The sequence below is a fragment of the Photinus pyralis genome, unplaced genomic scaffold (genome assembly GCF_008802855.1).
Source record: "Photinus pyralis isolate 1611_PpyrPB1 unplaced genomic scaffold, Ppyr1.3 Ppyr1.4_LG3b, whole genome shotgun sequence".
Lineage (NCBI taxonomy): Eukaryota > Metazoa > Arthropoda > Insecta > Coleoptera > Lampyridae > Photinus > Photinus pyralis.
In genome coordinates, this window is record NW_022170510.1 from 20,526,686 (window position 1) to 20,554,147 (window position 27,462).

The 27,462-nt window shown below is 38.0% G+C and overlaps 1 protein-coding gene across 4 annotated transcripts; it reads right to left on the minus strand.

The window, feature by feature from the left end:
• Positions 1-2,928: 2,928 nt before the first annotated feature.
• Positions 2,929-27,169, minus strand: LOC116166663 (copper-transporting ATPase 1). 4 transcript variants are annotated; one of them, XR_004144380.1, is made up of 14 exons: positions 26,829-27,169; positions 26,645-26,783; positions 25,783-26,192; positions 25,562-25,732; positions 16,309-16,455; positions 15,261-16,258; positions 9,654-10,625; positions 4,628-4,748; positions 4,379-4,583; positions 4,085-4,326; positions 3,776-4,037; positions 3,476-3,601; positions 3,389-3,422; positions 2,929-3,346 (listed from the first exon to the last, which is right to left on the minus strand). XR_004144380.1 is itself a non-coding variant. In XM_031481696.1 (13 exons), the coding sequence occupies exons 1-12, from the start codon at positions 26,872-26,874 to the stop codon at positions 3,550-3,552; spliced, it is 3,765 nt and encodes a 1,254-aa protein (XP_031337556.1). In that variant the 5' UTR covers positions 26,875-27,169; the 3' UTR covers positions 2,929-3,346; positions 3,525-3,549. The 4 variants fall into 4 exon arrangements, 2 of the variants coding, with proteins under 2 accessions (XP_031337556.1, XP_031337555.1); XR_004144379.1 differs by having other exon boundaries at positions 2,929-3,422; XM_031481696.1 differs by lacking the exon at positions 3,389-3,422 and having other exon boundaries at positions 3,525-3,601.
• Positions 27,170-27,462: the final 293 nt, after the last annotated feature.

Consider the following 27,462-nt stretch of genomic DNA (forward strand, 5'->3'; position numbering starts at 1 on the left):
TTTCGATTAGGTACATACATTAGATTTATACTTTTGATCATTCTTTTAAACATGCGGATTGTAGACATTATCGAATTGTATCTGCACTGACCTGCTGTTTGTAAACTAATATTTTCGCCTTGAAGAGACGGTCACGGGGTTGGCAAAAACTGTAACCAAATGAGTTACAACACTCAATGCTCTCGACAATAGGCTCGGAAACCCCGGACGAGGGGCAAGTTATCTATCTCGGGGGCAAGATTCTGTTAATGAAAACACTTCAGTTTAGAATCTGTGTGATTGTGCTGCAATTCACTGAATTCCAATTTTATTGTAATATTGAATTTGCTCTACAAGGCCATGTAATTTTACATCATGCAGAAGAGTTTTATTGCACCAAAGTAAAACCTGATTAAATATCTAAATTTTGACTAAATTTCTACTTGACATTGTCCCAATTTTACTTTGTACTAATATTTTGCTACAGCATGTTCCATTGTTTGCTGTAATGTTATAATTAACGTAATGCTCCTTACACTATTTTTGAACCGAGCAGGGAGACTCATTTCGAATATGTGATATGCCTCCTTGTTTTGAAATTTCGACTTGTCGTTGCAGGTAAAAGTGCACCTGACACACGCCAAAGATGTATTTGTTTTTGTGTGTCTTAAAAAAGAGCCGATACCCTTGAAAGGTTCCACCCTGTATATACAACTTACACGACGATACATACATTTTTGAGAGTTGGCAATCATGCAATTTCTAGGTGGGAAAAGCTGCCTGCACCCATCCTGCGCCATCTAGAAAAAACGGACGGGGGTTACGTTTGGCATCTTGTCTTGAATGGCGGTAGTAATTTTTGAATTTTTTTTATCGTATTTGTGTTTTGTATGCCGCATTTTATATTTTTTTGTGTGTTTCAATCTTTGACTTTGAATTTACTTGATTTAACCGCAATGCAGAATAACATGTTAAATACCCTTATGCTATTGTTTGTAATTGTTTACGTTTTTGGTGTACATAATGTTTGCTTAATTTATGTTTATTGATGTTGATTACTTGGTCTTGTCCCTAAAGTAACATTCATGTAAGTTTTGATAATTTTATTTTAATATGTGGAAATTACCGATTCGTTTGATGTATGTACTGACTTGTTGTTTGTAACTAACAATTTTCTCCGTGAATGAAGCAGTCACGGGGGTGGTAAAAACTGTAATCATTTGAAGTACACCTAATTCCGTGATTGTCTTCGACATTCACCTGTAGGTTCGAAACCCCGAAACCAGAGGCGGGTTACCTATCTTGCCGGAGCGGGATTACGCTAATCAAAGCTCTTCAGTTTAGAATCTATGTGCGATAAATGGGTGGCGATTCAATAATTTCCACATATTTTTACGGTTAGTTAAATTTGCCTACAAGGCCATGTAAATTTCCATCTTGGTTTTAACAAAAGGACTTTATTGCACCAAAGATGAGTCACATCCTGTGTATTTCATCCTTTCTTAGAATCTTGGAACCTGCTTACCTGACCCATAATTCCCAAAACTTGTTTTTAACCTATTTGTTACCTCTAGAAGTTTACCTGCTACTTTTTGTGATGTTATAATTTTATGTTACGCATTCACATCATCAAACAATTAATTTTACAACACAATTTGATATTAATTTGACAACTGGTTTTTTATTGTTAAGTTCTTTTTTCCCAGCCTATTTCTATTTTGATTCGGTGAACTAGCATTTTCAAAGTTTATTTTTGCAATGTAATTTATTTTGACTTAAATTTCCGAGCTTTTGCAATCAATAATAATTGCGATCATTATTAAACAAACTTTTCACAATTTTAACGTTCCTTCCCTACTGTACTTCAGGTCAAAGCGTTGTTTACAACTAATGTAAGGGGGCCCTGCCTTAGATGTCTTATCACGTGCCACTTTTCAAATTTAAGCGGGATCTCGTTTAGTTTTGGAGGGAATAGTCAGTCGGGTGGCCATTTTGAAACGTTGCCGGGTTGACTTTATTTCCGTATTCTTGTAGTGTGAAGTTAGTGTAGAACCTGGGGGTTAAGTACACTACACCCTACTCCTAATCAATTCTTTTACTTAACCTTTGACATGCAATGGCTAAATATTGGTTTTGGGTCAACCTTTATTATTTATTATTATTATCCCTCTCTTGTTTTGGGCCCTCAACCGGCATGCGCCCAATTACAGAGTGACCCGCATAATGCTATTTAGAGGTGCCTCTGCAGAATTTGCTAAGTCGGTGCAAACATGTTACCACACAAAACTGACATGGTACAAAAATGGGACCATTGACCTTGGAACTGAAATTGGATGACCTTGAGAATGCAATTAGACGCCCCATACAAATAAGGTCGTTGACCTTGGATGATCTCAAACATGTATTTTGACACAGCAAACATGGGGCCTTGTATGCCCTTGAAAATGTAATTAGACGTCATATAACACACCGCAAAAATGTGATCTTGGATGACCTGGACGGTAATTAGATACCACATAAGTGATGTCACTGACCTTGTATGACCTCGAAGAAATAATTTGACATCGCAAAAAAATGGGACCATTGACCTTGGATGCCTTTAAGAATGTAATTTGACACGGCAAGAAATGAACTCGTTGACCTTGAGAATGTAATTGGACAATGCGGCCATTGGCCTTGGATGACCTCGAATATGTAATTTGACACCTCAAAAATGGGGCCATTGACCTTGTATACCCTTGAAAATGTAAATTAACACATCCATTGTTGACCTAATTTCCAAGGTCATCACGCACGTGACACGCGATTTTCACCTTGAACTAATTCCAAGGTCACCGACCTTGAACTGAGCCGGGTTCGCCCCTGTATAAATCCTGTTTATGTTATACATTCAACAAAGAATTAATTTTAGTACACAATTTAATATTAGTTTGTGGGCTGGTTTTTTTCTTGGTAAGTTCTTTTTTCCCCAACCTATTTCTATTTTTGCTTGGTGAACTACCATTTCCAAAGCTTATTCTTGCCGTGTAATTCTCATTTCAATCACGATGGAATCGTCTACTGGCACGGATACTAGGTTTGCATCGGGCGACTCGAGTTTGATTCTTTGGTACAGACATTTCTTTTTAAATGCGTACCCTTATTTGCAAGTTTAAGATTTTTTCTTAATTTTTTTAAAGCAAACATACAAAAAAGCATCTGGCATGCGCAGGTGTGGTAGGTAGGAGCCAATTTGGACATAAGGTGCACTTGATCGATCTTTCTAACCTAACTTTTCTTTATTAGAAAAATGTGCCACAGCCTCGAAACATGACGCACTGAGTATATCCACCCATCATTCACATACAATTGGACTATTTGCTGTAACCTGAAAAAATGCACGGTTAAGTATATCTTCGTCAGAACTCACGCATCTTCCAGAATAAGACAAAATCACAGCAAACCTATTAAACAAAATATTTTTTTAATATTAGATAATTAAAAAATTGTACAATACCATTAAGTAAAGGAGGTTACCACACGTACGAATAAAATTTAAAGCTTACTTCTTAAATAAAATTATGCACAGATTCAATCCACAGAGAGAAGAAGGGGTTCTTCGATCTTCTTTCGTCCCAAAATCCTAAAACAGATCAATATTAATTGCGTCGTAAAACTAAACTGCGTCATTTAACCGAGCAGTTACTGATAAGGTTGAACGACTTATTGATAAAAGTAAACAGGAAACTAATTTTTAATCTTAAACTGTTACAAATTAATTTTATAATCGGTTCAGGAATTACAACTTCGTGTGTACCTTGATATGGCGGTAGGCGTTCCGTTGAGCTGTTCCAAATCGTCGAGACCGCGATGAATCGAAATTGTATCTAACTCGTCGTGTTTCGCCAGACTTAAATATTCCGGCGTCTCCAGATCGCGTTTGGTAGATTTCTTCCACGTTTTTAATAAGAGACTAGAACCGACCACCGATACTGAACTAAGCGCCATGGCGGCGGACGCCATCCAAGGCTGTAAGACTAGGCCGAAGTTGCTGAAGACCCCGGCGGCGAGTGGAATACCTGAAATGCCGACTGCAGCGAACGTAAGACCGATTCGACGTACTTACCTAGGAGATTGTACATGCTCGCAAAAAGAAAATTGAGCCGTATCCGTCGTACTGTCTTGCGGGATAGCTCCAAACAGGCGACGACGTCTAAGAGATCGTTACGCATAAGTACAATATGAGCGGCCTCGACCGCCACATCGGTACCGGCCGCGATGGCCATACCAACATCTGCCTGTGCAAGAGCGGGCGAGTCGTTGACACCGTCCCCCACCATACACACCTTAATACCTTTGGATTGCAACCTGTAAAATCCACACAGTATAAACTTGGCAACAATGTAACAGGAGCGGGTACCTTTGCACGCGAGCGACTTTATGCGACGGAAGAACCTCGGCGTACACCTTCGTTATACCGACTTGTCGCGCGATGCTTGCCGCGGTCTGTCTATTATCCCCCGTCAGTAGAATCACGTCGAGTCCCATCTTCTTCAGGCAATAGACGGCCAGGTGGGCTTCCGGTTTCACCGTATCCGCTACGCTTAGCATAGCAACGATCTGGCCTACAAAGTTAGGTTAGTTTAGTTTAGTCGACTTGTGCACTAACCGTCAATGGCGCACAGGACGGCCGATCGTCCTTGTTCCTCTTCGATCATCATTTTTCGATCGATGTCGTCCTGAATTATTAATCCGTTTCGATTCATCCACTCTCGATTTCCAACAATTACCTGTAGTGGTACAATATGTAATTCACGCATAGCTAAAGTAAATTAATAAAAACTCTAACCAACTCAAAATTATTTCCTCGTAACCACGCGCCCTTGATTTTGATGTTATAAATAATACGGTAACGGGTGATCGCTTTTCAGTTTAAAAAATTTTTTTTCGAATTTGTATTTTGGGGGAATTTACACGTATACCGCTTTATAGTAAACGTGAACGAAGGTATGTCTGGAGATAAGAAAAATAACGATGCGCGTTTCGAGGATAACGCAGGCCGTGTTAGGTAGTTAAGTGGCAGACGCGAGCTCGACCGGGTTCTAAAAACTCGAAAAATCGATTGGTCACGAGCGAATTAATTTTTTTTAATTCGAAAAATAAAAAAATTAGAATTCAAAAGTGAAAAAATCTGCTACGTAAATATGAATTCATAGTTACTTTGCCCGAGTGAGAAAAATTCAGTAAGTTAGAAAAATCGGAAAAATAAGAAATAGCAAAAATTTGGAGAATTGAAAATTAATGAAAATCCACTTTGAAAATTTCGGAAAAATTAAATTGGGTTCCCTCCGTGTTTTTATAACATAATATCTACCTCGTTTTTCATCATAAAGTGTTTTTTGAAATCCAAAAAATTAGAGAAAATTCAAAAAAACATGATTTGGATTATTAAAAAATTAAGGCATAGTGGGAAACAACTATAAAATACAGAATGTATACAAAAAACATTCAAAATTCAAAAAATCAAAAATTATTCGGAACAATTGCATTTAAAATAAGCAAATTGGTATCAACGTCCAGTATAACCCAAACTGGACTTAAAACATATTTTACATGATTTTGCTGAGGTTTGCTTGACTTATATGCTGTAATAACAAATGCCGGGGTGATTCGGCACAAATTGCACTTACTTTTTCGCTTGCGTATCGGTTTGCTGATATTTGCTTGATTTATGTTGAACTCGCTTTCGCATCGCTCAGCATTTGTAAAGTTGTCACTTTTAACCGTACATATATACAGATTCCGAGTCCGCGGTAGGCGACATTGGGACAAATCATGCTTATGTTTTCGCTTTGCGTATCACTTTGCTGATATTTGCTGGATTTATGCAGAACTCGCCATTGGTAAACATATGATTTTTAAATGTACATATATCCATATGCCGAGTTCCGCATAAATCGCAACTACTTTCTCGTTTTGAGTATCAGTTTGCTGATATTTGCTGGATTTTTTCAATGTACATATACAGTGTGTTCCAGTTCGGGTGGGATTGCATGGGTAACTTTGTTATTATTAAGGATCGAGAATTGGTTAAATGGGCAATGTTTTGCAGTTTTAGATGCTTATTTAAAATTTTCTTTTGGAAATTCAAAATGTCGCATAGGTTCGACGTAAATTCAAAAAAACTAAAATTGGTCATTTCCTTGAATGTCTTATATCATGGAAAGTATAAGAGATATAAAAAAAAAGTTTTATATAAAAGTTACTGTCTTTGATACGTTTAATTTAGAACTGATGTCAACAAAAAATTCAAGATGGCTACTTTTGAGGAACATTTAACAACTTCCTAAAGTTAAATAGGCGCCATATGGGATTTTTAGATAACTTGATAGATTTTTAATTCTCTTTTCAACGAGCCATCATAACATAAGATTGAAAATAAGATACCAGTTATATCAACGGTTTTTGTATTTTAATCAAGTAGTCTGTGACGAATAAAAAAAACAAAACAAAATCTATTCGAGGCAACAAAACAATGAAAATAATTACATCAAAATCAGGGACCCACTCATGAGAGGGGGGGTTTGGGCATTACAACTCCCTCCAAAATTTTATATAAGCATTAGGTCTAGAAAAATTTGATTTTTATAACATCACTTATTGACTTATTATCCATACTTACATACCTACAAATGGTGGTATAACTACAAACTATCCCCTCGAAAAAAGTCATGCCATTATCCAGTTAAAGACATTTCAAGACACTTCGCTTTATTTTACACAATGTATTACCATTGATGCATTGTCCCAGGTCACATTTTGTAGGTGGTTTATCCGCAAGAATATCGAAACTAACAGTTTTACCAGTCCGAGTATATGGACAGATGAATCTTATTTTTCTAACTGCGAAGTGTTCAAATCGACATTATGAACACTACTCGTCACAGGAAAACCTACATGTTGTAATTTCACGCCGAAATCAAGTAATATTTTTTTTAATTAATGTATTTTATGGCATAATGGGAAGTCATGTAATTGGACCGGTAATCTTCGATGGATCTTTAACTGCTCACCATTATAAACAAATTTTCCAATAAACTTCCTTAAAGGATTTTTCTCGACAACATATGTTTCGAAGGAAGGGTTAGTTTATGCTATCTACCAACAAACTGGCTGCTCAGGTCACAATTCACGAATTATGTACAGTACATTAAATTATAAAAGTAAGTACTTAATTAAAAAATAAAAGTAAAGTGGAAGTAGCTACCACTACAATAATAATAATAATCATCAATGGCAACACGTTGCCTAAACTAAACTGTCTTGAAGTGTGTTTCACTAATAATGGCCAGTATTTTAAACATCTGGTGAATTATTTTCATTGTTTTGTTGCCTCGAATAGATTTTGTTTTGTTTTTTTTTATTCGTCACAGACTACTTGATTAAAATACAAAAACCGTTAATATAACTGGTATCTTATTTTCAATCTTATGTTATAATAGCTCGTTGAAAAGAGAATTTAAAAATCTATCAAGTAATCTAAAAATCCAATATGGCGCCCATTTAACTTTAGGAAGTTGGTAAATGTTCCTCAAAAGTGGCCATCTTGAATTTTTTTTTGACATCAATTCTATATTAAGCGTACAGTCACTTTTATATAAAACTTTTTTTTATATCTGTTATACTTTCGATGATATAAGGCATTCAAGGAAATGACCAATTTTAGTTTTTCTGAATTTACGTCGAACCTATGCGACATTTTGAATTTCCATAAGGAAATTTTAAATACGCATCCAAAACTGCAAAACATTGCCCATTTAACCAATTCTCTATCTTTAATAATAACAAAGTTACCATGCAATCCCACCCGATTTGGGACACACTGTATAGAGATGCCGACCCAATGGTAGGCGAGATCGCCATAACTCGCACTCGATTTTTCAATTTGGGTATCAAATTGCTGATATTTGCTTGATTTATCTCAAACTCGCCCTTGGCTCGCACGGCATTGGTAAAAATATGACTTTTAAATGTACATATATACAGATTCCGAGCCAGCGGTAGACGACTGTGGGACAAATCATACCCACTTTCTCGCTTTGCGTATCAGTTTGCTGATATTTGCTAGATTTATGCCGAACTCGCCTTCGACTCGCCTTCCATTGGTAAAGATACGATTTTTAAATGTACATATACCCATATGCCCAGCGAACCGAAGGTGAGTTCGCCATAAATCGCTCCTATTTTTCGTTTTTAGTATCAGTTTGCTGATATTTGCTGGATTTATGCCAAACTCGCCTTCGGCTCGCTCGACATTGGTAAAGATATAATTTTTAAAAGTACATATACACAAATCGCTCCTATTTTTTGTTTTTAGTATCAGTTTGCTGATATTTGCTGGATTTATGCCAAACTCGCCTTCGGCTCGCTCGGCATTGGTAAAGATATGATTTTTAAATGTACATATACACATATGCCGAGCGAACCGGAGATGAGTTTGGCATAGTTCACACTCACTTTTTCGCTTTGAGTATCAGTTTGCTGATATTTGCTTGATTTATGTGGCACAAATCGCACTCACTCTTTCGCTTTGAATGTCATTTGACTGATATTTGCTTGATTCGTGCTGAATCCATCCGGGTGGCGGCCTTAGAATTGCAAAAATTTTGTTTTCAAATTTGAATTTTGTTCAACATAGCAAAATTTACACATATACCGCTTCATAGCGAACGTGAACAAAAGTCTGTCTCAGATAAGAGCGATAACAAAGTGTGTATTGTCGAGATAAAAAGCTAATGAGACCGAGTTGTCGGTAAACGAGGCGCCACTTTCAAAGAGTGAGCACGTATGATTTTAGTGAGAATTTAGTATTTTGCGGTGAGATTTTTTCAAAAATGGAAATGTACCAATTTGTTCGTGCCAGTGGCGCGTTTTTTAAAAAAAACTTCGATTACGTTGATGGGAAACATTTAAACAAAACCGAATATGTGGCACAGTACGAGTTATCGAAGAGTTTAACTTTACGCAAAAAGGAGAAAGCTAAAACGGATTGGCAGCCTAATTCGTCACAAAGCCGTGAATTTACGAGTGTTAAAATTTAGGTGAGAGAACATTTTAGAATCGGTGAAGCGCCTTTCCAATAAAAACGGGATAAACTGACTCATTGTGATAAACAAAGAATTATCGACATATCGGACGTTGCGCTTTATCAGAAAGAAGGTTTCGTCCTACTTAAAAGTTACAGAAAACCTTACAATGACCGAAGAAAAAATGGTGAAAAATCGTCGCTTTTTCGATGACATCTTATACATTTCGCCACGGGGATTGCAAAAATAACCAAATCTCGTTATGAAAAACGAACCGGTTTCATCTTTCGAAATTTGCATACTTTCACACAAAAATTAATAATTTCACTAATATTGAAGGTACCCGAACTGTTAACACGGCGTTCTAAAGAAGAACCATGGGGCTAACGTATGCCACTCTTTGCGCCTTAAAAAATTCACAAGCGTCTACGAAAAACTAGCCAAAAGTGAAAATTAAAAAATTAACCGAAATGGTCGCAAAATGGGCACCATTTTTTTTTCAAAAATTTTTATAAAAGATTTAGTAAATTAGTTGGAATGTAATTATAAACCACTAATTTAGGGACCTAACCTAAAAGTTACCAACAGAAGAATCACACCAATACAAACCTCATACTGGCCACTGCCATGCTCGGCGGGTCTTTCGATCCCAATTAACTCTCCCAACTTCAAGTTTTGCCCGCCGCTGTTGGTAACTTCGATTGCAACGCCGTGCAGCGTGAAAAAGCCCGAACTTCCGCCGCCGATCAGCGACGAGAAGTGACTGAACTCGATCGAATTCTTTGCGTTCTTCACCATTCCCGAGATCCTCGACACTGTGCACTTTAAACCGCAACCGGGAACCGCCTGGAAATTGTCGCAGGCGCCGCTCAGTTCGGTAGTAAGCGAGTCCTTGACGAAAGTAACTATGGCCGTCGCGATCGGATGTTCGCTGCTACTCTCGGCGCATCCCAAAGCCGAGAAGATCACAGCGGGACTGACAACGTCGGCCTGCAACCATATCCTGGAAACGGCCGGAACTCCCTTGGTGATTGTGCCGGTCTTGTCGAACATTATCGCCCGAACTTTGTGCGCGTTCTCGAGCGGCTCGGCGCCCTTGATTAGAATACCGTTCAGCGCGCCGACGCCGGTGCCGACCATAACCGCCGTCGGGGTGGCCAAACCCAAAGCGCACGGACACGCTATCGCCAGCACGCTTAGGGCGCATCTGAACACGAACTGCAAGATTATCTCGGAATTACTAAACCCCTCCTTCTCCGCCTCCGAAATGGGAAGATTCGCGATATTAACCGCTCCGATTATCGACCAGACGACTAGCGTCAGCAGCGCGAGAAAGACGACGATTGGGACGAAGTACCCGGCGATTCGATCGGCCAATTGTTGAATCGGAGCCTTCGACGTTTGTGCTTCTTCGACGAGTCGGACGATTTGCGAGAGTGTCGTCGCCTCGCCCGTGTGCGTGGCTTGAATTATCAGCAGTCCATGTTGATTAATCGAACCGCCGATGACGTTGCTGTCGATTTTTTTTGGCACTGGCATACTCTCGCCGGTTATTAGGCTCTCGTCGCACATGGACCTTCCCTAGAATTAAATCTGTTAGAGAAAGAAACGTACAGTTTTAAAAATAAATTTGTACTCAAAAGATGTCGAAATTGCCCAAAATTCTTCTAAATCAGATTTAAAACAGTTGAGTCTTACAATTTTGAGAAACTATATACAAGGTGGAAGCTGGTTAAAGGTCTTTGCCCTAGAAAAAAACAATCTTACCAAGCTTACATTGAATTGTTTTTATTTAAATTGTTACCTATAACGTTTGCATCATAAATAAACGCGATACCTGCATTTGGCAGTATTTACTGATTTAAAGGTATAATTCAGGTAACGTATCGATTTTGATTTTCAAATTTTTTACATTGTAAAACATCACAGTTGGTTTTTCCACGTATTGGTTTGGTGTTTAATTTATTGTATAATAATTAGTATGTTTTCTATGACATGGTGGCATATGTCATCTTAGCCAATCGAAATTGTTCTAAGAAGTATCTTGAAAGGAGACAGCCAAATAAATGAACTTTTAGCAAATTAATAAATAATAATAAATAAAACCTTAAAGTACATGGTACTTTAAAAAAGCGCGTCGTTTCTCGACGGAAGACCAGATTCTGCTATAGAACCAATCCACGTTTAAACAGAACGCCAAGACATCAACATGTGGGGAGGTATTTTCGATACATTTATTTACCACCATGGCAGTGTATTCCCCCCCCCCCCCCCTACCTCATGGTGCCACATTCTCCCACAAAGCTTTCAACCCTTGGAACTCTCGTGTATGGAAGATCCTCCAAAAAAGAACAATTTGACCACACTTCCATCCTATCCAATTTTTATTATCAGCTTGTGCGATAAGTGAGGGGTTTTGTTTGTTTTACGTGAGGGCGTCAAATAAAGAGCGATTAAAAAAATTTAGCGTGATAAGGTGAACCAAACCTTAATCTAGGGTGAAACAAGTACCATTTTTGGTATACAGCAAAAGTTCAGATTCAAATTAACTCAAACAAAATTAACAAAACAAATTCAAAATAATTCACGTAGATTCATGTTAATTCGCGTTAATTCACGTTAATACACGTAAATTAAAATTAATTCACTGTAATTCAAATTATTAATTCACGTTAATACACGTAAATTCAAATTAATTCACGGTAATTCAAATTAATTCAAGTAAGTTCAAATTAATTCACGCTAATTCAAATTATTAATTCAGGGAAATTGAAATTAATTCACGCGAACTCAAATTAATTGAACTTTAACTCAAATTAATTCGCTTTAATTCAAATGAATTCACAGTAATTCAGGTAAATTCACGTTAATTCAAATTAATTCAGAGGGGTGTACATCAAGAATTCAAAGTTGTTTCCCTCTAGACCTCAATACACATGACCTGTCAATTTATTTCGAGTTGTGTTTCATACGTTAAGTTAATTCACGAAAATTCAATTTAATTCACGGTAATTCAAATTATTAATTCACGTTAGTTCATGTTAATTCACGTAAATTCAAATTAATTTACGCGAACTCAAATTAATTTAACGCTCGATTTAACGTTAACTCAAATTAAATCACTTTAATTCTAATTAATTCACGCTAATTCAAATTAATGTACGTTAATTCAAAATACTTCACGTAAATTCATGTTAATTCGTGTTCATTCAAGTTAATTCACGTAAATTCAAATTAATTCACAGTAATTCAAATTATGAATTCACATCAATTCACGTAAATTCAAATTAATTCACGGTAATTCAAATTATTATTTCAAGTTAATTTACTTAAAATTCAAATTAATTCACGCTAATTCAAATTAATTCACGGTAATTCAAATTATTAATGCACGTAAATTCAAATTAATTCACGCGAACTTAAATTAATTTAACTTGAACTCAAATTAATTCACTTTAGTTCAAATTAATTCACTTTAATTCTAATTAATTCACGCTAATTCAAATTAATGCACGTTAATTCAAAGTCCTTCACGTAAATTCATGTTAATTCGTATTCATTTAAGTTAATTCACGTACATTCAAATTAATTCACAGTAATTCAAATTATGAATTCACGTTAATTCACGTAAATTCAAATTATTAATTCACGTAAATTCAAATTAATTCACGGTAATTCAAATTATTATTTCACGTTAATTCACGTAAATTCAAATTAATAAACGCTAATTAAAATTAATTCAAATTATTAATTCACGTAAATTCAAATTAATTCACGGTAATTCAAATTATTAATTCACGTAAATTCAAATTAATTCACGCTAATTCAATTGAATATACGTTCATTCAAATTAATTCAAAGGGGTGTACATCAAAAATTCAAAGTTGTTTCCCTCTAGACCTCAATATACATGATCTGTCAATTTATTTCGAGTTGTGTTTCATGCGTTAAGTTAATTAACGTAAATTCAATTAATTCACGGTAATTCAAACTATTAATTCACGTTAATTCAAGTTAATGCACGTAAATTCACGCGAACTCAAATTAATTTAACTTTAACTCAAATTAGTTCACTTTAATTCTAATTAATTCAGGCTAATTCAAATTAATGCACGTTAATTCAAAATACGTAAATTCATGTTAATTCGTATTCATTCAAGTTAATTCACTTAAATTCAAATTAATTCACAGTAATTCAAATTATGAATTTATGTTAATTCAAATTATTAATTCACGTAAATTCAAATTAATTCACGGTAATTCCAGTTATTAATTCACGTTAATTCAAATTATAACCTTATACATTACTATACTGAGACAGGTTATGTTCCAGCGAGCCCTTGGTGTGAATGTCGGATTTCGTTACATAACAGTCTCAGTAGGTACCTATATAATTTTAGGTCCGTGAAAGACGGTGACACAATGGGCCGTATGAATAAAAGTAAGCAAATGCTTATACTTGCAAAATTCAAAGTAAATACTCGTAAGTGCTCCTTCGCACTGGGCGACTTACCAGCGCTTCTAAGCAGAAGGACAGGACGCAGAGCAGCGCTGCTAAACCATGCTAAACAGACCAGTATGAAGGGGCAGTTACGAGTATTTACTTTGAATTTTGCAAGTATAAGCATTTGCTTACTTTTATTCATACGGGCCAATATTTTAAAAATCAGTGTAGTCATGATTATGAGGGAGATATAATTCCCCAATGTTATCGTACGGGTTGAAAACTATTATAATGTGAAATTGCAAAACGCAAATTGGTAAAGAAGTGAGAAAGGAAGGTTTTCCTTCCTTGTCATCATTGTCCCTAGAGCTACTCTCGTGCGATTATGAGAGAGGGGCAACTTTTGTTTGAAAAACTACAGTTCATGGCATAACTTTGAAAAATTCAGCAACCCTTGAAACACTTTCGGCGGTCACTCAAAAAATTCGTTCGACTTTAAGGATTCAATTAAAGAAAAGAGCATCTACTTATCTTGATCGGTTTAAGAGATACAAATGTTTGAATCACCCTTGCGTCTTTCAATTTTTAGAGAAAAAAAACGTCAAAAACCATGACAGATAAGTAAGCAAATCTTAAATGCGTTAAAAACCAAGATGGCGGTATCTAGGGAAGCGGCACCCTACTCGGCGATATGGACCATCACAAAATCACAAATCGTCTCGGCCCCATTTTGTAGGCGTATTTTGTAAACATTACGAAAGTAGGGATGAAATAATGAAAAATTGATAGGGCATTCAGGTTTTGGCGGCGGAAGCGTCAAGTGCTAGGCAGTCGAGTTCGTAAGCACAAGCTCAAAAATTTTATACGGGTGATCCTGAAGTAGCATGGTTAAAAAAGTCAAGGAAGCGTTAAGTTGGGAGCGCGATAAGTGAAATTTAATCAAGGGCTGAGTGAGTGCCAAGAACATACGCGAGGAATTACGTAAAATTCGAGTAAGACTTTGTTGAACCGCATTACTCACCTGCCATAAACCCTTTTTTTAAACATGGTAAGTTTTACTAAAATTACTACAACCTATTCCAAAGTTGGACGACTCAAGAGGTAGTTTTAGACGCTGTACATTTAAGGTAAAGTGTAATTTTACCATCGACAACTTTCGGCTTCATTCCGTGAGACCTAAATATAGGGTGATCCAATATTCCAAAGTTGGACGACTCAAGGGGTACCTTTAGATGCGACGCATGTAAGGTAAGGTGGACTTTTCTATATGTGGTGTCCTTTAAGGACTTTGATGGGTTGGAAATTTGACGGTTACACCGTAAATACAAACATTATTTAAAGACTGTCTATTCGGTTTGAATTTTTCACTATATAAAATATTATCAGCAAATAAATTCAATACTAAATAACGGAAATCTTCCAACTGAGTTAAATATATACATTTTAAGATTTAGAGTTGTTAGTAGAACGTAGTTTGGGAGGGGCAGAGAACAATCTAGAACGCGCCTAAAAGGCTCTCAAAAGGAACAGAAACCTGTAATCGTCAGATTCTTGAAATGCACACCTTTCAACACTTAGTCAACCGAATGAATCCGAAAAATCCCCTCTTACTATAAGGAAATTGAATCAAGGTAATTTTAAATAAAGTGAGCCAGCCGAGGCAGAAAAACCGTTATTTTCCAGTTTGGAATATCAGATTTGTCTGAAATCTACATTTTCTGGATTTTTAACCAAGGGGTGTTCAAATGGGCCAGTACCAAACTATAACATACTTGCACGACGCGTCCGTCGACCGGAACTTTGGCACCCGGAATCACTTTGAGATAATCGCCCCTCTGAACGAGATCCACCTTCACTTGACTTTCGGTCCGGATCTCACCCTCCGAGCCTAACGTAACGAGAACCGCGTCCGTCGCCTTGAGCGACAACAGACGCGATAGCGCCTCCGAAGTCTGTCCCTTTGCGATGTGCTCGAGCCACCTTCCCAAACTGATGAACAGCAGAAGCATGGGGGGCGTGTCGAAAAAAGTTTGGGGCGACGTTTTCTGCTGCAAAACCATCGCGGCGATGATGACGCACAAGCTGTAAACGTACGAAATGGAGGTGGCCATCGCTATCAGCACGTCCATGTTCGTCGTGCGATGTTTCAGCGCCTTCGCCGCCTGTATAAAGAAGTGCTTGCCTCCGAATAACAGCACAGGCGTCGAAAGCACCCACATGATCAAGTTCTCGAGCGACAGTCCCGGAACAACGCAGCACATCTCCTCGTGCGACATATACCCCGCCGACATCGCGATCATGAAGTACGTCATCGCGAGCATGCACGGTCCGCCGAACACCAACGACACCAGGAACGCGTGCCACCACTTGCGAATCTCCTCCTTCTGCTTCAGGTAGTCGTTATTGCGCTCGCGCGACGACAGCTCGGCGTGAAACCCGAGCGCGTTGATCGCGTCGATGATAAAACGCGCGCCCGTCACCTCTGGATCGTACCTAAATCGACCCTTCTGCGTGGTCAGTGCGACTTTGGCGCCGAGCACGCCCGGCAGTTGCGAGATCGAGCTTTCGATTTTGTAAACGCAACTGGCGCAGGTCATCCCCGAAATTTGCAGGTCGACATCCGATTCGCCGGCGCCCGCCTGCTGCAGCACCGACGACGGAAATCCGAGGTTCGAAATCGAGTCGGCTATCTCTCTGGGCGTGACGCACGACGGATCGTAGGTAACCTCGGCCCTTGCGGCAAGCAGCGCCACCAGTATATTGTGACATCCTAAAAATCGCACGCGGTCAGTTTCGAAAAGAGCGATAAACGGATATTACCTGTTATTTTCAGACAGTGCTTTTCGATGGCGGCGACGCACGATCCGCAAGTCATTCCCTTTATGTGCAGTTGGCATTTTTCTAAATAAACATCTTCCTCTTGCTGTTTCTGTATTTGGACAATTTCGTGCGGTGGACTGTCTGAATCTGAAGAATAAAACGTTGTTATAGTCTGTTTATCGAACAGAAATATACTAAAAATTATTATCGAACTTTCGTAATCCAGAATACCACCAAACATTATTTACGAATAAACACAGAATTATTTCGAGTCATTTTAATTTGTCTCAGTGTTATTTTTCCTTTTAGAATTGTTGGTAAAATTGTAAAACGTGAAAATGCGTGGTAAAATGTAGGCACATCTGGTCGTTTGCGATAAGAAGTTTTGTTATCGGACGAAATTTAATTATCGCACGTGTTCTTATCGCTGTTAGAAGAGATATGTAGGTGTTCAACGATGTGCGCATTAGTTAGACGTAAGTGGGGGCGCGTCCTTTAGAAGCTGGCGTTATCAAGCCTAATGATGACTGGTGGTGTTTGTGAAAGATCTTGAGGAAGGAGATTAGTTTATTGTGAAAGTTATAAAAGAGAAAAAAATAACTAATTTTTAGATTTTCTTATTTTCTTTGTTGAACGCCTGCGTGAGGGGTATTATGTCCAAACAAGCTTTTGTTTTAAATTTTCGTTTCATGTGTTTCGGAATAAATCGATCACGACAAGGGGTCGAGGCCTCATTAGTATCCGTCCAGCGCCTCGATTTTGATCAGTGATAGTTCCGTGTTTATCCCCATCCACTCCAATTTTCAAAAGGTTAACTTGGCACCACTAGAAGCGTATGCCAAATCTGAGAGGAATTGGCTGTGGCATGTAAAACTTATGCACGTTTTACTTTCAGAAACAGCCATAGTTGGGGGGGGGGGGGGGTTCTTAAGACAACAAAGTCTGCTTGTTGCAAACTTTCATCCAAACCAATCCAAAGGGATCACAGTCAGAAAGGAAGATAAACAAATAAATCAGAGCATTGTACTATACCAACGATTAGATCATTTATTTATTTATCAGTGCTATCGGAATTACGACACTAATCAAAGTTCAAGTGGTATTGGGATTTCAAAAACAGAGCAGATCACGTTTTACATTAGTCATAAAGCAATTGTTTCGGCTTTATCTGACAGATAACTTCCTTAGAAGCGCTTCAATCACTTCCATGCCTCGCCCTATTATTGATATCAGCTGACACGTTAAGTATTATAGACTGTACACTTATCTGCCTAATAAAACCAATAATTAATTAATTAATAATTGGGTTATAAGGTAGTAGTATGTGATATTTATCCTCACTCCCGTTTTGTTAGTAAATACCGTTTGTTAAGTTTTTATGCTTGATTGTTGTGATAATGTAATTAGGGTTGTTTTTACGAAACGAAAAAAATTTTGATGTGGCTCAAAAAAGCACCAATATATCGATAGTCTCTTTTTTAGTCAAATTCAGCGTACAGGCTGGTAAAGACTTCGCTAGCGCAAGAAAGTTGCGGGTAATACGTTTTTGGGATCATGTATTTTGTTTGCTTTCATTAGAGGGACCTACAATAGAAATTTCGTTCAAATTGCTGGATAAATACGAAAGTCGCGCCTTGCTCATGCGCATGCGTTTTGTTTACTTTCATTGGAGGGACCTATCACAGATAGCGCATACGCATAGGCCATTTGAGGGAGGGGGGGGGGGGCCGTCTACATGTAACCCGGATGTAGATGACGCCAAATCTCACACTTGCACAGGACCGCGTTGACACATTGCTCGGATTCGTCTCGTACATTGAAGAAGACATTTTGGGCTTCGGCGACTGCCTCCGTCGTTTCCGAATAAACGCCAAAATTGCCATGTATAAGCAATGTATGTACGGGGAGGGGGGGCATAACTGTACCTCTGCGCGGGAGGGGAGGGGGTGCGAAGTCGTTACATAGTGACGTCTCGCGTCCGATTCGCTATCTTCGCTTTTGCGAAACGCATTTTTTCTTTCTTTGACCCCCCCCCCCCAAGATAGATATTTTCTGAAAAAAATACAGACGGCGTGTCGGCCAATGCTCTCGTGGCGATAACACTTTCATCAAATTCTGTATCTTCACGTTTTCGAATGATTCGCGAAAAGGTGCCTAAAAACGTCACTCTCGCCTCCTCGCCCCCCGCCGCTCCGCGATCGAACCCTCCGATCGGGCACCTCGGAACCGCTATCGAACTACGAGGCCAACGAAAAAAAACCACCACACGGTACGCCCCCCCCCCTCGACTTTTCCTCCATGGTGCATGAGAGGGCGGAGGGGTCCAAATTCGGCAGACCGCGTATTCGAAGAGTCCTCACGTCCCGCGTACGATTCGCCATATCCGCCTTCCCATAACGCCCGCGGGAACATCCGTTTTACCCCAAAAAGCGCACTTTTATCGAAACATTCCTACGCGCTCCTGGTGCCCCTCCATTCGTTCGCGCCACAGAACGGGCAACGTAAAGTTGTTTCGTATCTCCCCTCCTTCGACCGCTACGAATTTTTAAAGTAGCGACTTTCCCTGAAAACGGCCTAGGGGGTGCGCCCTCTTACCTCCCGAGGGGGGGAAACCGGATCGAAAAAAATCCAAAAGTACCCACCCCTAACGACTACGGATTCCGAAAGTACAGACCTCGTAGGTCGAAGAACCTTTCGTCCAGGTCCAAAAAGGTGTTTTTTCACCTCTTGCGAGAGGGGCGGGGCGATAAAAAATTGTACCCTACCCGGTTCGACGTGCCCATCATCAATACCCGCTGACCCGCGGCGGCGACCACGTAACTCTTACCGTTTGCTATTCGCTCTTAAAGTTTTGATATGGATATATTTCTGCCAGACGTCCCGGTCTCCCTTTGTGAGTACCCTCTTCCGACAATATGCTCTTGAGATATAAGGAATTATATCCGATCACGATAAAGGGTCAAGAAGAAGGACTGCGATTGGTTGAAATGAATTCCTATCGTTGAGACCTTTAATTAGAGTAGCATGAAGGATAAAACCAGTTATTCCCCCCCCCCCCCCCATTTTGATAAAGTGTAAGCGAAAAGGGCGGTAGTTGGTAGAAAACAAGGGTCGCATTGGAAAGTTATAGTTTATATAAACCAATTCCTTTCTATGATACCTTTCATTAGAAGACCAACACTCCCACCCTTTTTTTTTCAAAATTTTAACTTGGCACCACTAGAGGCAACACCCTCCTTAAAACAATAAAATTTGAAGGCCTTTCAGGTATAGGCTACCTATTCCAAAAAATCAGAACTCTAGGGCAATTCCCCTCCGCTCGGCTCGCGCGTGTATGACTCGTTCCCACATTCGTGTTTTTAAATAATAATAATGCATTTATTGAAAACAACTTAACATAATATTCAAGATAAACATAAGGGTTATAACATCGAGTAGGTGCTGGCACATAAAGTAACTTTTATTCAATGGAACACCCTGTATATATTTAAGTATTTTGAAAGGACATGAAATTTCGAATAAAGTAAACTGAGTAAAGGTCGTTTCATCCTCAAAATAAATACTGATCAAGTACAATGGGGCGCCATCAAGTCGATAATAGATTAGTCACCGGCGATAAGGGTCGAAAGCGGACTACGTGACGCGTTCTTTCCGAGAAATGTGATCAGCTAATTCAGGAGTTCTTGAGAATGTTCCGTGATGTTTCTAGAAACTTTCCGTTTGCTTTAATCCCGGTACCATAAGAAGGTTGAATGAAAGACTGGCATCACTGGAAGAAGGCAGTAGGAGTCTTTACACAAATGGAATTAGGGAGAAGGAGTTTAGTGGATCAGAGCTTTTTTTAACCACAGATATTTCTGGTAAAGGCAAATATATCGCACATAGTAAAAATCAGATGTGCGCATGCGCAGCGCAATGCCAACTTTCTTATTTATGGAGATATTTCTTTGAAATTTTAAGCATGTATGCCTCTAGTCAAGAAAATCACAGCGCACATAGCTATGGCCTTTTGGGAAGTACTGATCATTCGGAAAATGCGCTGAAGTTACTCGCCTTATGGCGAAAACCTTTTTACTTGTTTACGGTAATACACGTTTTGAATCACCAGGAATCCGAATCAAACAAAATCTCAATGATGTTGGTCGGTCCGTGTCGAGGTGTGCGGGTGGAGTCTGTGCTAGCCACAGCAAATTTTTTTACTTATACTATCGGAAAAAATAAATCAAAAAATATATTTATCTGTATCATCATATGATGTCCTAGGCCGAAAATTGTAAATACAAGTCATAATTGCCTTGGATTTCTATTTTTAGTGGAAAATTATTCCATGTACCGGATGACCCAATAAGAGTGTTCCTCGACCATATCTCGAGAACCGTTCGTCGGTAAAAAAATTATTGGGTAAATCGGTTATGAAGAATCGCTGGGAAATGTTTTTAAAAAATGACCATCAGAGGGCGTAACTGCGATCTTAAATTTTAAAATTGCATTGTCTTTCAATTTCGCATAAAAACTAAGCATTCTTTTTTTTACATTTTTAAAGAGGACCAGTTTATCTATCATTTTCGTAAAAACAAAAACTTAGATATTTCAAAAACAAGGATGGTGTGGGGCGTTCAATTGTTTTTGCAATAACCTGCTTTAACTTCTTAATCCGATTGTAACAAATTTGGTAACGTTGAAAAGAGCATTCCTTCGGCAACAAGAATCAACCAAAATATAGTTAATTTAGTTGAATCCTTCTCCGCCAGGGGGCTAGTTTTGACACTATGATCCAAAATCCTGAAAAAATCAAATGGAATGATATGACTTTTTCTTTATGAAAAAGTAGCCAAATAACATCCAAAAAGGCCAGGGAAAATCGTTTTTCAAAATATCGTTCCTAACCTTCAATATTGGGAAAATGAGATTAATTAATTAATAAAAATCCTTAAATTGTATCTTATTTGACGTATTTCCGGTATTTGTCGATGACGCGAAAGATTGTTTGAAAAAGCACCCTACACTTTTAGATAGGCCTTGGAAAATTAAACAAATGAAACATGATACATTATAAAATAATAACAGCTTTCTCACCAAGAAGCATTTAATATGCACAGCAGAATAATTTACAAATTACGGCTGTTATTATTTTATAACACATCGTGTTTCATTTGTTTAATTTTCCAAGGCCTACCTAAAAGTATAGGGTGCTTTTCTTTGGCGCCATCGACAAATACCGGCAATACGTAAAAAGTAAATTTAAGATACAAGTTAAGCATTTCAATTAATTAATTAATTAATCTCAGACGCTTATTAATTTGTGGCCACCTTTCACACACCTCATAAGTAGATGGCGATGTAAGCGTGGGAAAATTTTCATTCAGGCCCTCTGTTATGTAGGACAGATCACTAAATTGGGTAGCTGAATGCGTTTATGAACCACTCATAGCCGCGACTTACGAATTCATTTATAATGTCTGACCTTGAACTGATACATTTACGCACATTCTCTTTAAATAAATCAAACAATTTTTCACTTTTCTTTACTGCTCGACCTTTTAAGAGGACGCATTCCGTAAAAAAATACATTGATTGTACTCTGTCGAATAATTTATTACCTACTTATTCTATAAAATGTGCGAAACGAAATCCAATACGCACACAACAATTAATAGTAAGTATCGAAGGTTAAATATGACGTTATGAGAAAAAAATCGTATGAGATCGAATGGACTTCAGCGCATTTTTGTGTGGTAGACCAGTTTCTATTAGCCTGTTATATTGCAACATGAAAGTCACAAAGTAACTTTTTCAAAAGGTAACCGCGTGGTGATTTTCTAGTCTTCTTCTGCAGTTGTAGGAAAATGAGGAGTGTACTTGTACCTACCGGGCCGCATAATTAACAATTCTTTAGGGGCGGGGCTACATGATGTGGGGTTGGCGACATCCGGGCGCCATCCCCGAGCGTAGTTTACTAACGTAGTGATTTTTTAGTTTTTTCCTATCTTCTTCTGCAGGAAAAACTGAAAAATCACCACGTTAGTAAACCACGCTGGGGGATGGCGCCCGGATGTCACCGACCCCACATCATGTAGCCCCGCCCCTAAAGAATTGTTAATTATGCGGCCCGGTAGGTACAAGTACACTCCTCATCTTTCTACAAGCGATCTTCTATGGGGTCTCATTTGCTACCAGCCAGCTAGCCCGCCGGCCAAAGTGCGATTAAAAACGACCGTGTTACAAATAAATTTGCAAAAAATGCGTTAAAGAGAGATAATTACAAAAAAAGTTAAATCACTGTTTGCTGCTAAACAATGGCCTAGACGGTCCTAAAACTGTCGTCTAACTTCAAATTCAATATGGGCATAGCTTTAGCCATATAATACGCAATGCCAAAAGTTGAGTCGAATCGATCCAAAATTCACAGTGCCCTGTTCGCATCTCGAGTAATTATAAACCGAATTGCAAACTTTTTTATTTATGGAAGCATTTAAATGAAATTTGAAGTTTGAAATTTGAAACAAAGGAAAATCTAACGTTAGTTTTAAAATTTAGGTTTGCGCATGCGCAGTTCCAACTTTCTTATTTAGAAAAGCATTGAAATGATATTCTTCTCATAAACTGAACTTGAAGTTGCACGTCAAAAATGGATTGCACATATACAAACGCTATCTTACATATTTGTGGTCGGATTTTTACGATTTTAATAGAAGTGGCATCTGACAAATGAGAAATGAATGCAAGTGGAAATGCGCTTTTTGTAAATCATTTACGATTACTTTTTTAACTTGTTGTCTTGAGTATTGAGTGGGCGGGGTCTCAGCTAAGGCTGCTCTACCAACCTAACCCACTACACATTTACAAATACCCATGCCCGTATCCGGATTCGAACCAGGGACCCTTAGTACCGTAGTCCAGCTTCAACTTAACTGCGACACACGAGCCGGCTTAAAAATGGTTATTGTTTGTAAAAACATCCAATCACATGTCTTAACAACACTGTTAGCTGACAACATAGTTAAGTATGCTGTATGGTTTTATAATACGGGCCGATAATCATTTTGAAATTAACAATTTTGTGGTTTTCCCTGTATTTCTTACCCGAGCGAAAATTTTGATTTTACCGTATTAAGTTTTAAAGTTTAAAAAGACCACATGCTCAAAAATAAGAACCAACAACTTTTTTTTAAATGAAAATACATTTTTATTTTCCTTTTGGAATTTTACATAGTGTTTCATCTACAGGGTGTCCCATTTTCGACACTTTTATAGGCGTTATGGGCTCTTTTTGGGTCAAACTTCCAATGCTAAAATCAAAATTTGCACATTTTTGCTTCAGAGATACGGAGATAAATCAAACAATTTTCAATTTCAGAATGACCGTATATATTCTTAGTAAAAACAGAAACAAAAAAATGTTTCTTGAAAATTATTTATAAATAATCTGCCGTTTTCAAAATAAATAATTATACAGTACTATCGGGTAAAAAAGTTATTGGATCTAACTTAATTTTATTTAAATGGCATACCCTGAATATTTCAATCTAAAAATAGCATATTAAATTCTTTTTTTTTTAAATTAAACACTGAAAAAATTCAATATCGATTCAAAAAGGTTCAAAAAAGATTTCTTAAAAATTCAAAAAATCGTTTGTAGTAATTTCGAATTTTTTCAGTCAGAAAAAAGGGCGATAGTTCGTAGAAAACAGTTCCTTTTGTTGACACCTTTAATTAGAATACCATGAATGGATAAAACGTGTGGTCCTCCCCCCCCCCCTTCCCATTTTCAAAAGTTTTACTTGCCACTAAAGGCATGCGCATGTAAAATGGCGTGACGTCAAATTTGAGCGGGAAATTCGAAATGCTGGACTTGGCTGGTTTACTGTCGAAGATATTGACCCCTATCGCCCCATACATTAAGTATCACTTTTAAATAGGTCCTCTTTACGGGCTTATACTGACCTTATGCGCATTAAATAAGCATATCGACCCTCTTATATCGAAACACTGATTACTTAACTTTAAAGGCAAGTAAACGACCAAGTCTAGCAATTGGGAAAATGTAAACACAAGAACAAGGTCATATCATAATCATTCCATCTTGCCAACCGTAAAGTGTAAATATGGTAGACATATCTTTAATTTTTAATTATAACGCAATTAATGGATTTTATTTAACGATTATTGCTCTGTTTTAAAGTTAAGTAATCAGTGTTTCGATAAAAGAGGGTTTCCGGTATTTGTAATTCAAAAAACTGCACTTTCTGAATGCAATTTAAGCATTTTTATTAATTAATTAATCTCATTTTCCCAATATTTGAGGTTAGGAAAGAGATTTTGCAACACGGTTTTCACTAGCCTCTGGATGTTATTTGGCTACTTTTTCATAAAGAGAAAGTCATATCCTTCCATTTGATTTTTTTGATTTTTTTAGGATTTTGGATCACAGTGTCAAAACTAGCCCCCTGGCGGAGAAGGATTCAACTAAATTAAATATATTTTGGTTGATTCTCGTTGCCCGAGAAATGCTCTTTTCAACCATACCAAATTTGTTAAAATCGGCCAAACGGTTAAGAAGTTAAAGTAGGTTATTGCAAAAACAATTGAACGCCCCACACCATTTTTGTTTTTGAAATCTGAGTTTTTCTTTTTACGAAAATGATAGATAAACTGGTTCTCTTTAAAAATGTGAAACATTTTTTAAAATATATTATGGGAAATTTAAAGAAAAAGCAATTTGAAAATTTAAAATGGCAGTTACGCCCTCTGTTGGTCATTTTTAGAACTTGTAAATTATTTTCCAGCGATTCTTCATGACCGATTTACCCAATAATTTTTTTTACCCCTAAGTCATACGACGAACGGTTATCGAGATATGACCGAGGAACCGTCTTATTGGGTCACCTGGTACATTAACATATAGGTACAACGTTTTTGGGGACCGTTTGTACCCATGAGATAATGAACAATTGTCAACAATAACCTTCACGAACATAATTTCGATAATTGCGTTATTCACCTTCTTAATTTTGAAGGACGAAAATGCGCGCTTGCTAGAAAGGTCAATTTGGGTACTATGACGTTAATTTCATCATATATTTTCCCCTCGATTTTACCCTAACAGGTGACAATAGAGTGACCTGGCCCCATGCATTCTCTGCACAGAAACAAGTCATAGAAATGACTGTAGAGAAATTGAGGAAACTCCTTTGCTTTGACACACTCTTTTGTAGAAAATTTCCAAGGAGCTGAGCATACAAATAATACAAACCCCTTTTAACTGTCTTTCCATTCACTGCCTTGATGTAACAATCGAATCCCATATCCTTAATCTGCTCTATGATGTCATCTGGCGAGACCTTGGCCACGAACTGTATAATACCTTCCTTATCATTTAAATTCACTTTCACATCTCTAATTCCTTCCTTAACGCTAAGCATACCTGAAACCTACGTCAACAACACCATAAAACGAATACCCACGTTTACAGACCTTCTATGCTCTTCACGCACGAATTGCACGTCATCCCCTCGATATGTACGACACACGTATTGACTAAACCTTCGCTATCCTGCAGAAGCGGCAGTGACGCCTCGAAACCGATATCCTCGATATAATCGCAGATATCCTGCGGCGTTAACCGGCTCGTGTCGTACAGCACGAAGCTGAACTTCTCTGCTAAATGAACCTTAATACTAACAATACCGGGCCTCTTCCCTACCGTTTCTTCAATGTTACGTACGCAAGACTGACACGTCATGCCAATAATATTAACTCTGACGGCGCTTTCCGGACCGGGCGCCTCATTTCTGTACCCGTCGCCGGTGGCGGTAAGCAGCGATGCCCCACTCTCCTTACTCACGTCGGTCAACGGTCTCAAGCCGAGAGTCTCGGTGGCATCCCTACGAGAAAAATATGCGATTAGAATACTTCAACAATCGAATGTGGCAGCACCCCTCAAATTCGGCGAGGAGAGGCCACGTCTCCTCTTTCATTTTTAACACTAGAACGTGTAAATAAGTAAATTCGTGCCTGAGGATAAGAAAAAACAACGCCCGATAATAGGAGATAAGATTACTATTATTACCTTTTGAAATTACCGTTTATTTGAGGTGCATTAAAATAAAGCTGAATACTTACTGAGGAAAAAACAGCGCGAGATTATCCATGATGGTTAAAGTTAAAACCACAAGAAAATGGCACTGAGACCACAGCTTAGAAAAACATTTTTGTTTGTGAGTGATGAAAGAGAAAGTAAATGACCTTATTCTAAGAAAAGTGAAAGATTTGATACAGTTTTGTAACAAAGCAAAAATGTGGTACACACTCATAAGTGATTAGCCAGATTACTCACTGTACCAGATGATAATTCGCCTCCGGTATCGTAACATCTAGGTAAGATAGATCTTGAGGATACGCAACGACGGTCCCGTCGATTTTTTGTATCTGTGTCTTGAAGTTCTCATAGTTCTCCCTGGTGATTTTATCTGTGTCTGAAAGCAGACCCTTAGAACGTCTCCCCGAGTCAACGGCCTCACCTTTTGTTACAAAACGAACTACATTGCTGTCCATTGTTAGAGCCATATGGAATAACTAGCCTCGGAATGTGTACAGTTTAAACGTGTAAACGGCGCTTATTCATTTGGTAAACTTTTATCTAAGTAGATAGCAAACTGCTGCTTTGGTATCGGTAATTTTGATGTACAAAGGAAGTTAGTTGAAGACTGTTAGTAGGTGACATCGATTTAGGTTCAAGACAGCTTTGTTCGGATATGTTTTCGTTATACTGTTTAATTTACATTTGGAAATAAAACGGGAAAACCCGAAATTTTATTTTGATTAGAAGGACGTCGTTCTCGTTGTCAAAAACTCAAAATTAAAATAACAAAATACACCAAATTCATACAAACTGCACAATAACTAAGTACCCTAGATTTTGATTTATTAGATATACCGGGTAATACAAAATGTCTGCGAAATCTTTGAATTTCTCGCAAAAACTCAATATTTCGTAACCTATCAAATGTCATTTATTCAAAAGCAGTAGTGGATCAATTCATAGACAAAGCACAGATCAATTTAATGGACCACTAAACAATAATGTGTCAAACTACTGTCAAGAAACACAGAACATGATTTTCCATTTGTTCCCAGTCGAACGTGTCCAATGGA

Excerpts from the sequence above, each read along its gene's own strand:
- LOC116166663 (XM_031481696.1), bottom strand. The coding sequence starts at position 26,874 with ATGGCTCTAACAATGGACAGCAATGTAGTTCGTTTTGTAACAAAAG. Across the intron at positions 26,193-26,644 it reads GCGAATTATCATCTGGTACA|GGATGCCACCGAGACTCTCG; the intron begins GTGAGTAATCTG and ends TTTTTCTCGTAG. Across the intron at positions 4,038-4,084 it reads GAGCATGTACAATCTCCTAG|GTATTCCACTCGCCGCCGGG; the intron begins GTAAGTACGTCG and ends TCGGCATTTCAG.